The 16,453-nt window shown below is 42.2% G+C and overlaps 1 protein-coding gene across 3 annotated transcripts in view; it reads left to right on the plus strand.

Annotated features, from left to right (window-relative positions):
• Positions 1 to 2,332: 2,332 nt before the first annotated feature.
• The window catches only part of LPCAT2 (lysophosphatidylcholine acyltransferase 2), a 28,704-nt gene continuing 14,583 nt past the window's right edge, over positions 2,333 to 16,453 (plus strand). Inside the window, exons 1-9 of one of the 3 annotated variants that reach the window (XM_052685947.1) lie at positions 2,878 to 2,990; positions 4,226 to 4,399; positions 7,180 to 7,319; positions 8,317 to 8,534; positions 9,801 to 9,913; positions 12,174 to 12,234; positions 12,959 to 13,017; positions 14,254 to 14,288; positions 16,337 to 16,391. In XM_052685947.1, coding sequence (XP_052541907.1) covers positions 7,225 to 7,319; positions 8,317 to 8,534; positions 9,801 to 9,913; positions 12,174 to 12,234; positions 12,959 to 13,017; positions 14,254 to 14,288; positions 16,337 to 16,391 — 636 coding nt within the window. In that variant the 5' untranslated portion in view covers positions 2,878 to 2,990; positions 4,226 to 4,399; positions 7,180 to 7,224. Of the gene's footprint in view, positions 2,991 to 4,225; positions 4,400 to 7,179; positions 7,320 to 8,316; positions 8,535 to 9,800; positions 9,914 to 12,173; positions 12,235 to 12,958; positions 13,018 to 14,253; positions 14,289 to 16,336; positions 16,392 to 16,453 lie in introns of all 3 variants that reach the window. The other 2 variants (XM_052685946.1, XM_052685945.1) reach the window with 2 other exon arrangements.

Below are 16,453 nucleotides of genomic sequence, written 5' to 3' on the forward strand. Positions count from 1 at the left end.
TGCACCCAGGTTTTCTCTTGGGAGGGATCAGTAGGCATTGCTCCAGGAGGGGAGCAAAGAACGAACTGGTGTTAGTAGATCATGATCTGCAAAGAAAGAAAGGAGAAGTTAAACTCACAGTGAAAACACACTAGAAATCTATTTCTGATTTCATACCCATTATGTAAAAGTAGCTCACAATTAATACCACAGAAAGTAAGACAATAATCAGAACGACACTTTGCATGAAGAAGTTTTGTAGTATTCCTCGACGAAGGGTCGTGCTTTTCCTCACATGTAGTTCAGATTCTGCCCTCAATTTTCTGTGCAGCGGCATTACACGATTGCGGCCACAAGAGGGGGAGTGTTCGTCAAGAGCAAGCAGGGAGCAACTCAAACACGAGGCGAGATTTCCATTTCCGTGTTAAAAATGCCTTCGTGAGTGTTTTATAAAGTTAAGGCAACAGGCCCAATTGAAGAATTAAATATGAAAATGCTAAAAAGGGAAACTATTTAGAGTACACACTGAAGCTACACCTGCTCTAGAGCCTCATTTTACAGTACAAGACAATCCAGGGTAAAGCACCTTAGGGAGAACATCTACCTTCCTAGGGACCTGCAGAAATAAAGGTGGGTGTAGGTTCAAACATGGAGAAAGAAAAACACACACCTAATTGACAGCAAACTAATGCTACTGCTCCCATCTTGCCAATCTGTAGTATCAGATGCTCTGTTGAGGTAATGGTAACTGAAATGATTGCAGAAATCAGTTTCAGTTTTAGTTGTTTCGTATTAGAGGAACGTGAACCAGTGTTCATTCTACCATAGACCGGCAGACCAGACAGGAATTATTATGCAAGTGTGACTGACGTCAGTTTAACCAAAGGATCACACCTTCACACATTCTGAAGATTAGAACATTTTTGTTGCACTGTTCATACCTCGTAACCAGTGAAGTTAAGCCTTTTTGGGGTCACTATGGCTAATCAGCCTTAGATAAGTAAATATTTATAATCAGTACAATTGTCTTTTAACAATTCTTCTGCACAAAAAAAGCATCAAATTTGTAAAACTAGATACTTTAGTATCCCAGATTCTAGAGGCAGGATTGGATTTGATAAGGACAAATGCAGTGGCTTGTTCTTAGAACTTCACATTTTAAATGACAAGTAATTGTGCAGAAATGCATCTAAGCGTTATCGTGAATCACAGCGTGAGTCACAGAGCCAGGGCAGTGAGATAGAAGCAGATACTGTGTGGGGATATAGAAACTTGTCAGAAAGTAATCCTTCCTGCCCAACCACCAGCACTGGTCAGTCCTCCTGGGGAGAAGTGCTTCCAGTTTAGGCACCTGAAAGGTCTGGAGAAAAGCCAGAGAGAAGCACCAGGAATAGTCAGATCTTTAGAAACTATGACCTGGGGGAGAAAACCTGAAAGCACTCAACTGCTGAGCGTAGGGAAGGCTTGAGAGAATCATGAAAGCACTGTAAGGGTATGCAAACAATAACTGCAAAGAAGAAAGGGAACAGTTCACATCCACTAAGAAAATGGATATAAATTGCAGAGAGAAAGGCTCTACTCAGAAAATATATTTGTATATATGGGAACAGATTGGCTAGGAAAGCTGTGGGATTTTAGAAAGAGCTTGTACAACGATCTGTTAACGAGGGCAGAACTGAGCCCCTTCTCTGGGGTTCCCTCAGCCTTATCTTCCACACAGCACCGGTTCCAAGGACCAGTGGTCACTGGGTGACCCTGGAAACCTGCCGAGGGAAATCCTCCACTCACCGCATTTCTGTGACGCGCAGGCTCCAGTTAACCCAAGGATATCATTAGGATTACTCCTTCAGCACACACAGTTCAAACCACGGATAATTTTTAGTGTTTACTAAAACTATATTTGGTGGAAGCAGCCACGCCAAACCGGGAACTGAACCATAAGGTTTATGTGATCTTTTTACAGCAATACGAATAGTTGGTTCAGCAACAGATTGATGTGGGAAGAAGTGTCAATATTTTCACTGAAGAACAGACGTGAGATAGAACAGAACACCACAGCAAAACACGGTGCCTGCATAGAGAACAGATGCCACTGCTAAGGCCAGGTCTGGGAGCAGCTCTGCAGACTGCCGTCCTGCTGGCTCACCCGCAGCAGCAGATCAGTGCGTGAACCCAAGCGCGTGTTTCCTAACCGCGGTCAGGCTGCAAGTTCCTTTAGCAGAGGAAGCAGAAGCGTCTTGGGGTGCAAAGAAAGGCACGTGATGGGAAACAAGGCTCCGTGCAGCAGGGCTCTGCCACAGCTCCTCAGCCTCACCCAGCCCCTCTCCAGGGCCGCCCTGCAGGCGTTGCACGGTGTGAGCCGGGGCCAGGTGGGAGCCCAGCTCCCGTACGGACCGCCCTCGGCGGATCTCCGTACCTCGTCTCACACTATGGCTCTCCGCAGCACGCGAGCGCATCCTTCGCTCGAAAAGGGCTTCCGTCGCACGCTGTGAAACGCCAATCTGTCTCTTATCTCTCACATGTCAGCCCTCGTGGATGCCGAGCACCGCTCGCGTTCACAGGAACGCCAGGGCTCAGCCTGCGGCAACCGCCGCCTCAGCACCCAGCGCTGCGATGCCGAACGAGGGCTGCGGGGAAGGAGGGTGCCGGGCTACAGCTCGGGAGGCAGCGAAGGGAGAACGGCAGAACGCCGTGCGCTCCCGGTTCCCGCCCAGCAGCTCGCGCCTCAGAAGGCGCGCGGGACCGTGCGCGAGCCCAACGGCTGCCTGGGCGCGAGCGGTTGGTTATGGGCGGCTCGCCGGGCGGGGCAGCGCCGGTCAGCACCGGGCACGGCTGTGGCGCCCCCCCGGCCGCGGCTCATGCGCAAACATCGCCCGGGGCGTCGGCGCGGCGGTGTTGAGGGCATGGCGCAGCGCGCGCTGCCGCTGCCCCGGCAGCAGTCCTTCTCCCCGCCCGTCGTTCCCAACCCCTTCGTCCACCCGGGCGGACCGAGCGCAGGGGACAAGCTGCGGGTAAGGCTGGCGGCGCGGCGCGGAGCCGGGATCCGAGCCTCCCGCCGCGGCGGCCTCGGCGCGTGTCGGAGCCCGCGGATCGTCGGCGGCGGGACGGGCGAAAGCCGGAGGCCGCGTTGCGAGGACGGCGCGCCGTGCCGCGTGTGACGGCGGGGCGTCCGGAAGCCGCGCTGTCCGTTAGGCGTCGTACAGCCGGCAGCCCGCTCCGCACCGTGCGCAGCCTGCAGCTTCAGCCTCCTGTGCGGGACCGAACTGCGGCTGGTTTGCACCGTGACTGCAGATAACGCGCTGCTCTTAGGGAAAACGGAACGCCTGCACCCTGCGTGAGCGGCCGCAGAGGGTTGCTGTGCGTGGTGTCGGCACCGCTGCACGGCGGGCTGTCGGGGGCTTGTGCGGTGAAGAAAGCAAACAGCTTCGTTTTAAGAGCTGTACTCAGTGACACCTCCGTGAGGACGATAAGCACATCGCTGTGTAGGAACTCACGGCAAATTTCTGCTGGTTGTTACGAATAAATATTTTATGTTTCATATAGCTCTTCCGAAAGTTATAAACAATGTTTGCCCTGAAGGAAGCTGGGGAGAGGAAATTTGAGAAACCTGGAAAACAGTTTCAAATCTCTTTATCCCTTGTTTTACTGGTGGCCTCAGACACATCTCAGGTGCATCCGATCCGGTAGCTGCAGGCATGAAGCCTGGGTACTGATAGCAGTTTCCTAATGAGGTTCCAGACATGGACAGTGTGCTGGCTGTTCTTTGCAGGGGTGCACAACTACTAGTGCATACTAGTTTTAGGCTCTGATTGCCATTTTAACTACCACAAATATATCTTTTCCTTCAGGAAGAAGGGATGAAAATCATGGGATGCTTTAAAGCAAAGTACATTCCACACATAGCTCCACAGTGCAGCAGGAGGGAACGGCGCTCTGCTGGGGCAGGGACTGGAACCAGTGAGCTGTGATGCAGCTTTGCAGTCATTGCTGTTGACTGCGGCAGTGAAAGGTTATGTGGTTACAGGCACCTTGCACAGAAAGAACTAGGTGATTCCTCGGGAATAGTGCTTGAGATGACTCAGGGTAGTTCTGTCTTTGTGACTACTGCATACAGAAATGAGTGACTCAGATCCTACTCAGTAGTTACTGAACTTTGTACCTGTGTTCTGTACATTGTTCTCTAGCCCTTTTCTATCCTACCTTGACCTTTCTCTTTTCTGTCTTTTTTTTTTACCCACCTCTGCAGCTGATGGAGCAGAAATCATCTCTGCCTCATTACACAGTGACCTAGAAAGCTGACAGCCTGCATCAGCACATCAGCACCACCTGTGCATCTGCCTAAAGTAGATTAATGAATTTATTAAAGTTTTGAGGGGGAACTGTTTTGCTTCTGCTACCACATCCTTGTTTTTCATTGTAGGTCAGTGCACATTCAGTCCTTTTTTTTTTTTTTTTTCCCATAAAGGAAAAAGATCATTTTAGTGAAAACACGCTAATCCATGCTTACACCTCCTATTTCATATTACAGAATACAACTGAACTGTTGAACTGGATTTATAGATCCCACTATAGTGGATGCATGTGATAGGGAATATCTGATTTTGGGAGACTTGCTACCTGAATTCTTCATATTTACTGCGTCTGGCACCAAAGAGGGTAGGAGCAATAAGTGCCCAAGGCGAAATCTCTCAAGCCCAGCTGCTGACATTAGTCCTTTCGGTATTGTCCATGAAGTTACTAATGCACTTCCCTGACTACTTATATACAACTTTAATGTTAGAATAATTGTATGCTGCAAGAAGCAAATAATCATGCCCAGCTTATGTGGCAGCGCTTACAGATCTTAAGCTGCAACACCTTCTCCTTATCCTCATTTACAGTGTACCCACTGTCCAGTTTGATAGGTGGTCACTATGCCTTTGGCCCCAAAGGCCCAAAATTCCTCTTAGTCCCTGTCATTACAATTGGGTTTAGAAGACTAAGGCCAGAGCCTGTTCTGGATGTTGACAAGAGAACAGTAGGAGGACACGAGAATGGAACTGGAAAGGAGTTGAGGGGCAGAACTGTGAGGAAGAACTGTGTTGATCAAAGTTAGATCCAAGCTAATATATTCAAGAATTGGATTAGTAAGACTCAAAGATGATTATATTGCAAATGTACTAAAATAATTTGTTGCTTTTGAAAGAAAAGAGGTATTAATTAATACTCATAGTTCAAATATTTAAGTTGCAAACGATTTTGTAAAACTTACTCAAAGCCTCGCTTTTCCTGTACAGTAAGTAGTTGTTGCTGAAAAGCTGACTAAAAAGGCTGATTTTGAAAGAGGAGCACTGTTGTTCAGTTGTGGTAAAGCTCACAAATTAATTATCTGATCTGATATGACATACAGAAACCCATGTGTTCCTTCACCATATTCAAATCCACTGGTTAGCTGTTGGCAGTTTGTGACTACAGATCATTCAGATTTTAAAAAGGGAACGTAACAGATGACTCAGTAATTATTTGAATAGAACTGGTGTAAAACTTAAGGTTAAAAGTCATGAGTCAGATTCTTTTTGTCGTTTTACACAGGCTGATACCTCACCCAAAAAACAATTGAATAGCAATGCAGACTTCCTGTATGAATTCACAAGGTGTGTTACAGCATCAGAAGTTCTGTAGAACAGTGGATGTTACTGCAGAACTGCAAGCTAAGTGCTTGTCAAAATCTGAAAGCTGAAACTTACGTATTATTGAATAACTTTACCATATTTGAATTGATGGAGCTGTCAGTCAGTGGCTGCTGGTACAACCAAATGCTAAGTTTTGAGGAGCACTGTGCAAATGTAAAAAAATGCCCACTCCAACAGTTCTGCATGGGTATGTATTGTTTTGTGCCATGTATGCACACAGAGCAGCTCACAGCCTGCCAGCAAAGCTGCACTGACTTCCCCAGGCTAAGGCAGCTCACCTTCCACCCAGGCTGTGCTTGCTCAATCTGTGTAGCACTGCTGTTGTGCCACAAAGAACAGCCTTCAGGATATGGCTTCTAAAGTAATTTACTGGGGTACAAGAATAAAGAATTTCTTCCTGCCCTGCCCTGCACTACAACAAGCTGTTAACAACCTTGTACCAATACACCTTTTTGCTGGAGCTGTGCATGAGGGAAAAAAAAAAAAAAAAAAGCAAGCTAAAAATTCCTTCTTGGGGGCTGGGGCTAATATTTGAGGATTATTTGCAACCAGGGCATGTAAGTGGCTCTCGTGCCTCCAGCTCCCCATATAATTGCATTTGGAGAACTGACCAGCAGTGTGAGCCTGGGTCTTTCTAGACTGACTTTGGTACCTAGCTTGGCAGGCTGCAACCATAATAAAACTCTCCCAAAAGTTTGCTTCAAGTTAGAAATGGTCTCCTGATTGCAAGGAGGAAAGGAACTATGATTTTTCAGCTTATTCTGAAAGATTAAAGGAGTGCTAGGGTAGAGGTTAACAGCCAGGATGCTTAACGCAGACAGGAGACAAGAAGTTAGTCTTCCTAGTAGCTGGGTTCTACTGTCTGTGTAGTGCAGGCTGTGAGCAAACTGCTTCCAAAGGCAATCAGCCTAGAACTGCTGCTGCAGCTCCTAGGGCACTGTAAGGTCTGAACCCATGCCTTAAAATATGAGCGTGGTTTTACCGAGAACTCCTGTTTGCCTAACGGGAAATGAAGTCGCGTTGCCTCTGCGCTGCTGCGAGCCGTAGCAGTGAGAATCGCTCACAGCAGTGCTGTGGCTCAACACAAGATTGTTTTTAAAAGGTTGAAGCACACTGTGATCATCTTAGCAATCCCACTTGGCTTTTAGACAGATGGTGGTTGGTGATAGAAGCTCTGTAGTGGAGGTACATAGCAGCTGGTCAGACTCATCTGACCTTGTTGTATGCTGCAGACCAAGTCTAAGTATAAACTATGGCAAACTCTGATTACCTTCTCTGTTAACAACATCCAAGCCAAAAACCCAAATAATCAGATGTTCCACTTCCAGCTGAAATGGTAATCTGAAAATATATTTTGAAATGCTATGAGTGACTAAAGTTCCCTGTATGAAAACTGGACTCATTAGTACTAGCATACATTAAGACATACAGTAGTAATTTCTGTGTTTTAAAATTCATAAAATGTAACTGCATAGATATTTATTTGTTTTGATGCCATTTCTTCACAATTTCCTCTCTCTTTTTCCAGCTTGTTCTTTTGGGGATTATCTTGCTACCTCTTCGTGCCATATGTATGATAATCCTTTTACTGCTGTCCTGGCTGTCTGCATCAGTTGCAACTTTCCATCACACTGGAGGAGCATCAGTGCCACTTAAAGGATGGAGAAGGTAACAAGTGACCAATATTTGTTGAGCTCTATGTTTGTGGGCTTTTTTAATAACACAAAGCCAGTGTCCAAAGTATTTTTTTCCTCACACTCTCTTCCTCCTTTTGATTAAAGAGGAGTCCTCTGTCAAATTTTATTTTTACTGTTGCAGGGGAAGCAGTTTTTTGATGAGAGTATTTTACAACCATAGCGAAGCTTTTCAATAAGTAAATTTTTGAGTTCCTTGAGACTGAGATACATCTTTATAAAAAGCATTATTAACAGACTGTCAGTAAGCCAGGACTTATTTCAGTAATGATGCAAGTAGGAATATTTGAGAAAGAAAACTATTTTAAAAAGTATTTGGTAATGTTACTTAGCTGAACGAAGCTTTGCTGAATTTTCATGTGGAACGAAATTAGCTTTGACAGTTTCTCTCTTAGCTGTGATGCTAAGGAGGAGTATTCTAAAGCTGCCTTTGTGTGTTCTGGTTTTAGTCACTCAGCTTCTGGGTCTCCTCTCATTGCAACACTTTGCAGCTACGTGCAGGAAGAGGAGACACATGAAGTGAGCAGTAACCAGGCCAAGAAATGATAGTCCCACTGAGGGAGCTCGTCCCATTTATGTTATTTAATCTTACATGATTAAAAATGATCAAAAAAGAACAGAACTGGAGTGATGTATGTTCTCACAACAGTGATGCTGAATCTGCTAAGCACTTATCCTGCCCTCTCAATAGCATCGTGCTAAAGTGCTATAAAATACAGCAAGAATAATGGCATACCTGGGGAACAGGGGGGAACTGTACCGGAGAAGATGCTTTACATTGTCTTATCTTTAAAATAGTAAATATAATATTGTAAATGCCAACATTTAAAAAAAAAAAAAAAAAGCCTCCAATGCTCTCCTTTCGAGTAGTATTGCTGTCCTGTGCCTGCCCCCAGTGCTGGTGAGAGCTAGGTATTTGTTCAGAGTACTAGCTGTAACCTGGATGATGTTTTTGTGTTTCTGTTCACAAGGAGGATGATCCAGACAACCCTCTCATGCCTAACTCGTACCCTGTTCTTTGTAATGGGTTTCCAAGTTAAAGTAAAAGGGAAAGTGGCGAGTCTACAGGAAGCCCCAATCTTTGTTGCAGCTCCTCATTCAAGCTTTTTTGATGCCATTGTTTCTGCCTTCACTGGAATGCCATCAATAGTATCTAGAGCAGAGAACCTTTCAACTCCGGTATTTGGCAGTAAGTATTTATGAAAAAATAAGATGTCTTATCTCTGAAACTGATGAAGGAGCAGGCTTTTTAAATCCTTAAGTTCCAAAGATACTGATTATTTTCAGTGAAATCACTGGGACAGTTTGTCTTTCTGAGTTGGTCAGAGTATGCTGTTGCCTTCCAGGCATGGAATGTAATACCGTTTTAAATGTACTGTACATTGAAAACATGTTTCATAGCATCTCAGAATAGTAACTTTCTCTGAAAGTCTCTCAGTAGGTAGCTTTAATAATCTGGCTGCTGTTTTTTAACAGTATGGCCCATAAACATAGAGTATGGATTGGTGAAGATTGTTTCGAAACAGACTGGAACTACATCAGTCTGGAAAATATCATACTCATAAGCTTAAACTTACAGCACTGCTATGTTGGTTTTTTTATTTGTTTTTTCATGATAGTCAAACAAGGAAGGAACAAAAGAAAAGTTACTGAAAAAGGAAATGCAGAGAATGGAAAAGATCAGCTGAATCATGCTTCTGTTATTTTCTCCTCCTTCTGGAACACAAAGGAATCCCAGTTTGCGTTATTACTGGAATCAGCATCAGGCTTTCTGCTTGCTATATCTCTCTTAGGGCTTTTAAAATAATAAGCCAACAGTAACCCCAGACTGAACTCGGTAGGCTGCATAGACAAGTGTCCTGGTAGGAACTGAGCGTGTATTTATCTTTTTTTAAAAGCACAGGAGTGAGACACAGAAGATAATTCTTTCCCAACCTTCTCATAACATCTCAGTATGTCCACACCTTCTGATACAGACCTCATTAAATTAGTTGTGCTTATCTAGTTGGTTTCTTGGTTTCTTGGTGTGTTTTTTTCCATGTACATACAAATATGCTTTGTAACTGCAAAGGGACTTCCTGTTTCTTCCTTGTGGGCTCCGACTGCTTCTTTGTTGCAGTCTGCATGATTTAGGCCCAAGTGAGGCCCATGAGTGGGTGCCTGGTCAGGTCTGTTGCTCAAAACTATGGGGAAATGCTCCGTGAAGGATAACAGCCCTATTAGTAGAGCATGCTTGAGTGAATTTGGTATGTTTAAACCTACTGCCAAGCTCCTCAGCTTACAGTTGTATGTTTTCTGTGTCTTACTCTTTTGCAGAATTAGGACAATAATACTTATCTATTTAGTTTGAAAGCTTTTTGTGCAGAGTTTGTCTCCTAGTGCGAGAATTCCAAGCTTTTATTACAAGGTTGCCTTGAACATGTGCAAAACAAATAAAATTTGATCTCTTTCACAGCAATTTTAAGTTCCCTTCAACCTGTAGCAGTTTCTCGTCAAGACCCCGATTCACGTAAGAATACAGTCGCTGAGATAAGTAGCCGGGCATTGTCAAGAGGCCAGTGGCCACAGGTAATAAATATACCACTGCTCTTCTGTAATATATCCATATACTCTGTGCATCATAGTGTCAGGCAGTGCCTAGCTGAACTGCATCTTGGCATCTCAGATCAGCTCTCAGGTCTATGATGGGTTTAGGAAAGGAAGAAAAGAGGCTGATGCCCCAGGAAATTTGGTCATGACATACGAATGATTTCAATCCAGACAGTAAAAATTTTCTGTTCTAAAATGCAAATGCTCTTGAATTTCTTTTCCCAATTTTTATTCTTAATATACTGCCTTCCCAGTAGCACTGGTATATGTGAATCACTATTCTCAGGACAGCATGTGTGAGAAGCTACATCACAGAGCTGTGCTTGTAACAGTTGAGGAGTAATCCAGGTTGTGCAGGCTCCATTACCAGCAGTACTTAGGCTTAACACACCCATTTCACATGTGATAAACAGCTGAGCTGAAGGTCAATTTACTCTTTGGGTTAATAATGCACTACAAACAAAGGCTTTTAGATTGGTCTGAATTGTGGAAAGATTTAAATTTGGAAGCACCAGTTCTGCACACTTTCTCATGGTCATTCATCAGCAGCAAGCTGCTGTTGTGCTTCTAGGCCTTGGCTGGCATTCCATCATGAAGACTTAAAAGTTCCTGGGACAGGGGTTGTTCTGAAGTAGAAAACAGTTGAGGCAGAAATGCTACTCTGATAGGCAGAAGTCTGGGATGGAGATCTGCATCCATTGCAAGAGGAAAGACTTGGCAGAACTATAAACTTACTAACATCTTGTCTAGCAGCACTTTCCTGCGCTCTTCCATTGCATTGACTGTGGTCTCATGCTGCCTCCATTACTTTTCAGCTTGTCAGCTGTGTGGAGGGTTTTAAATCTCTGTGTGTGAAAGCTAGCAAGGCTTTTCTCTATTTTTTTTTTTTTGGTAATACTATTCTTAGAAACTACACTTATGTTTATGATTTGCTAAACTGTTATGGATTAAATGACTCTAGAAAATAATCTCTGCTGAAAGCTGCATGGGAAGGAAAGGGGAGCTGGCTTTACACTAATTCTGCCTCTGTGTTATGGCACTAATATTGTATGATTCAATATCCAAGATTTTATTTTATTTTTTAGCAACTTGATCACAAGATGATGTCTGTGATATCCTCCTCAGAGTCTGCATTCTCTTAGCACAATAGGAAAGGACTAGCTGAGTTCCCAGTTCCTTTCTCCTAAAATCAAAACACAACAGGCTAGGCAACACTTGTGCTTATTAATAGCATGAAGTCCTGAGTACTGCTTCTCCCAGCCCTGTACCAAAACAAAAGGAGAGTATGGTTCAGACACTGATTTCTTTCCCAGGGTTTATGACATATGGCTGAATAGAAGCATTTCTGTTTTTATGTCCATAGCAAACAATTTCTGGTTGTGGAACATGCAGTGAAGGACTAACTATAAAACAAATTGTGTAGCTGTGTCTGTTGTACTTAGCACAGCCAGTGTCTCTTTTGTTTAGCTGTGACCCATTCGTTCATACTGAAGTGGGAATAGACCCTGAACAATTCTGATCCAGAGCAGTTCTTGTGCTGAGATTTTTTAGAATGCTGCTTATGGTCAATCCTGTATTGATATAAGAAATATAAAGCTTCTTTGTATTCTAGAGGGAGTTGAATTCAGTGAGTCACACTGCATTTAATCCAGTATCTTTCAGAATCTAATTCAGAGTCCTTCTGGGTGTTCAGTGTGTCTGAATCATTCAGAGGTCATGCAGGGTGTGACACTACAATAGTTCTGCTTAAGAAATACACCTATGCTCCACCTTTTGCTCCTACCCCTTAAACCATGATCTTCTTATCACAGCTAGCATACTCACTCATGTTGATAGCATCTGTGCCTTTTAATGTTTGGGTACCTCCTGCGCTTCATGTCAGCCCAGACTCTTGATGTTTATATGGTAAGATATACAGTCCTCACATTATTAGCAACACTAAACATTTCAAGTCAAACACTGGAAGCTTTTTGTACCATAATTCTGAACTGATAAAGGCCATTCCCCATATTTCTCTCTTTAAAAAAATACATTTGTCTCCAAGATAAATCAGGTTGTTATTACTGTGGGCATCCTTCACTAATTCATTCTGTTCTTGTTGAGACAGTAATGGTAATCTTGTGATGCAGTGTAACATATCACAGAGCTTGCATAAACACTCAGCCTTCCCGTAACCGATGCTGAAGTATAATCCTTCTATGATGTGTATATATTTGCTTTCTTTCTCTTTAAATCCAAGATACTGATTTTCCCAGAAGGCACCTGCACAAACCGATCTTGTCTGATCACATTTAAACAAGGTGAGAGATTTTGTAGTATTTCTGATGGAAAATACTGTATGAAATACTGATCTGGTAGCTCTAGTAAGGCCTATACTTCAACAGATACATCACAACAGCATTTTACTAATGTCTTATATTGTTAAAGCTTCAGTATTGTAGTAATGACATTTCAGTGGCATTAAGCCCACTGTTTTGCACTGTCATTTTACTTTTCTCCCTTTTACTATCTTATAGGATGCAAAATATCTGTGATGCATTCTTAACAATGCAAGATGCTTGATAGCATCACTGACTGTTGTGCATACTGATAGCTGTGCTGCACTTCAGTTATAGCCACAGTGCTCTTTCTTACTGTTGTACAGTTTCTTTGGTAGCAAAGTTACAAAACCAGTGCTACGTGCTCAGATCCATATTGCTTACTAGGAAATACCCAGTAGCCTTGTGAGAATCTAATCTTTTTAAACAAATGATGACCACTGGGCAGAAATGCATAGAAAATCAGTTTGAACAGTCCAGGAATCTGAGGCAGCCCTTTCTCCCTGAAATGGAGTTGAGCTGTTTTCTGTTTTGACATCTTGCTAATTGCAGTGATAATGTTATGAAAAGAGAAAAATTCTTTCCATTCTTCTGGTCTTTCAAAAAATTTCTCCTTCCTGATACCATGTCTGATGTGAATCTCTTAAAACTTCTAATTGCTGTATAAAGCTCAGCCTTAAGAACCAATACTAATTTGTGGTTGCAGGTGCATTCATTCCTGGAGTTCCTGTGCAACCTGTTTTGCTCCGATATCCCAACAAGCTGGTATGCAGCACAATTCTGTACTACTAAATCTGGAGGTCAAAATATTGACTTCAAATGTATCTAAGCTAAATATTTTGCTTTGGCAAAAATTTGAAGAACTTATCATCTGAGTTTTAACACTGGAGGATTCCAAGCCTCCCAAGAATCAGATGGACTAGTTGCTATTGTGATTGTGAGAAAATTACTTTTGGGCTTCTCAGCTGTAGTAAAATAAGAGGAAGTGCAGAGAAGTATTGCAGTGGAAGTTAGAAACTTCCTACAAGGCCACAGAGCCTGGACTTTGAAGTCTGAAATGCATGCTGCTTCCTTACCAGTCATCCTTTTCTGGGTTAAGCTTAAAATACCCTTACTGCAAATGGGTTTTCGGGACAAAAGTGAAGCTGAACCATGCAATGCTTCCAGCACCCCCCTTCCTTCAGGCAGCTGGGAGGGCAGCTTTGCAGATGGTTCTCTTTGTGCAACTTTTCTTGTTTTGCTGGATACATGTTTGCAGTCTCTGCCAAGTACAGGACTTGAGCCATATGGCTCTGTTTCCCTGGCAGGTGTAATACCAGAATATGAGTCTAGCAGACTGTTATTTAGTTTTTTATTTCTTCTTCATCCAAAAAAACCCAGGCCTGACCAAAAGAACAAAAAGACCAACATTTTCATTCCTAGTGTCTTTTAAGATGAAAAACAAGTGATTATTTTTATTTATGTTGATTCCCTTGTAAAATCCTTTTGCAGTTTTGTTTCTAAGCAGTGAACTGCTGAAGGGATTGATGCATTTTACCAGTAGGATTTAAGGATCCACAGTATACATTGTAAGAACAATATCTAGGAAGCAATAAACATAGAACAAGAAGAAAAAAAGAGCTCAAAAAGCAAAGAAAAAGCATGATAGATTACCTATGCAAAGATATCCCTGAAAGCTATTTCCAGAGTATTTCTGAGGGTGCCCAAGTGGACTGGCAGAGTTTTCTGAAGAAGTCTTATTAGATGCTCTTCTCCTTTTCTGCTGTTTCAGTTAGAATGATGTAAGAAGCCCAAATAACCACTTAATTTTAATTCCCAATTATTCTTTTTTTCCAAATTTTTAAGGCAAGGAATCCTAGTTGTATTTACACCTTCATTTTCTGTACAGGACTATATAATCATCTGCTCTTACTAAGCTTATGCTTGTCTTATGCTGTAACCTTTCTGCATTTTAACTCTCATCTGTTCCCTCAGACATTTCTGTTTTATTTTTTTCCTTAGGATACTGTGACCTGGACATGGCAAGGCTATTCACTGTAAGTTTCTTAATCCTACTGAAAATTGCATGGATATTTTTTTCCTCATTACTAAACAGTCTGCCAGATAGATTGGGCTAAGCCAGGGCATGTGATCTCCTAGATCTCTTTTTATGAGGGGAAAATATTTGATGTAATGCTGTAGGTATTGTATCTGAATGGACAGAAACGGAGTTTGCAAATGAGAAAGTATTATTTCTAGTTCTGCCACTGTTTTGTTCAATTTTCTCTGCTGTTCTGCACATCACAACAGGAAAAATTTGAAATGATTTTTTTTTTTTAAACAATCAGTCAATAGTCATCAAAACCTACAGATGTGAACAGTTCACCACATGGTATGCAAACAAGAAAAAATGAACGTCATTTTATACCCTCAATTTATTCATTCCTCCACCTTTTTTGAAGAGTCACACGATAGTAAGTGGCTGTGGGCAACACAATGATTATTATTTCCCCATCTTTCTATTCCGATGCCTTGGACTCTTCAGGTTATTATTTTTGCTGGACTCAACAAAAGCAGTTGGTGTTTGGAATGTCAATGAAGAAGCTAAATTTATAGTATCTGACATGGAAACAAAGAAAAATGCTTCAATAGACCATTTAGGCTGTGTATCTCTGCATTTTTTTCCTCAACATGGGTGGCCTTCTAATATGCTAAAATACTCTATTTTAAAGAACTCTTCTAACCAGTACAGAAAATATTAAAATTGTCTGGAAAACACAGCTTATGAACATAAAAACATGATGTGGATTTATGTGGGTTCATACACCATGTGGAATTTCATGTGGAATATGTAATGTATCAAAGTGCACTAATACTGATCTGTTAAGTGACCAACATTTTAAGGCATATCATTTGGAGATACATCTCAACTAGTGGAGTGGATCATAAATGCCTTGTAAGGCATCAGTAGTTATTGCTAGCACCTGCAAACTCGGACATTTTGAAAAGCTGACCTACATGAAAATGTTCACCTTACTGAGTTCCCTAAGATATTTGTTTAATTATTATTGTTGCTGTTATCAGCACTTATCAGCATGCTGATAGTAATGCATACTGCAAATTCAGTAGCGTAGTATTGATTATTCCTATGAAGCATTTATAGTGAAGGCTGAAAAGGAGCTACATCTTTAGCTTGAGAGAAAAGGCAGAACTGGCACAGTCTCTGTAAAACTTCCTGGCTATTGTACCCAGGCTGGACAGCACCAGGCTCCTCGTGGAAACCTCCTGACCCATTTCTGCCTTCCCTTATTGCTTCTTCCCCTTCATTTTTGTGTCATACTGAAAGGCATGCCTAAAATTATGGAATAGGAAATCAAGCAGTAAGGTATTCCAGCAGAGAGTAGAAAGGATCGCTTAGATTTTCCCTTTATTTTTTCAAATGCACAAACAAAAGACTGAAAGCTTCCTACTACAATTTACATGACGTAGAGAGCAAGTGTATATTTCTGCTTAAAAATGATAGTGAACAAACCAGAAATTGAAGTGACTGTGCTTACCCCTTTCGCCAGCAGGTTCTTCCTCCCCCTACCTCTTAATATTAAAATTTCACCTTACTGCAGACCTCAGACACACTGGCACTTTGTTAACACATTTGTGCAAACGTTATTATAATTTGCAAAATGGCCAGCAAAAATCTACAAATCCTTGCTTCAGTTCTGCAGAAGGAAGTTACTGGTTGTTTTGCACATGTGAGAATGCAGGATACAGAACTAAAGCTGTTGCTTAGAATCAAAGCCCTTAAATCTTCAAAATCCATTATGTGTTCACATCCTTAAAGATTAAGTAACTTATATGCATTTTGCTCACCAAAAATTTTGCAGTACTGTTGATAAGCATGACAACTGATAACAAGTTGCCTGCCCAGTGAGCAAGCAGCAGATATATGCAGGAGCCTTATAAAAAAAAAACTCCAATGCAGCGTTTCAGGAAGCTTCCACGTACTTAAAATCCTTGTCCAATATTGGCTGTGTTTCATCTGCTGACTGTGCAAATACTTTGTAAAACATAATTTTAAATTCTTCCTTTCTTTTTTCCTCTCCTGCAGAAAAGAGCTGTGCATAATGACACTGTGTCAGCTCTTCACAAGAGTGGAGGTTGAGGTAAGAATCAGAAATATCTTTCTACTCAGATTCAGTAGCCACAGAGTTTATACTTCAGCATA

This window comes from Tympanuchus pallidicinctus, unplaced genomic scaffold, assembly GCF_026119805.1.
Source record: "Tympanuchus pallidicinctus isolate F22 unplaced genomic scaffold, pur_lepc_1.0 scaffold22, whole genome shotgun sequence".
Classification (NCBI taxonomy): Eukaryota; Metazoa; Chordata; class Aves; order Galliformes; family Phasianidae; genus Tympanuchus; species Tympanuchus pallidicinctus.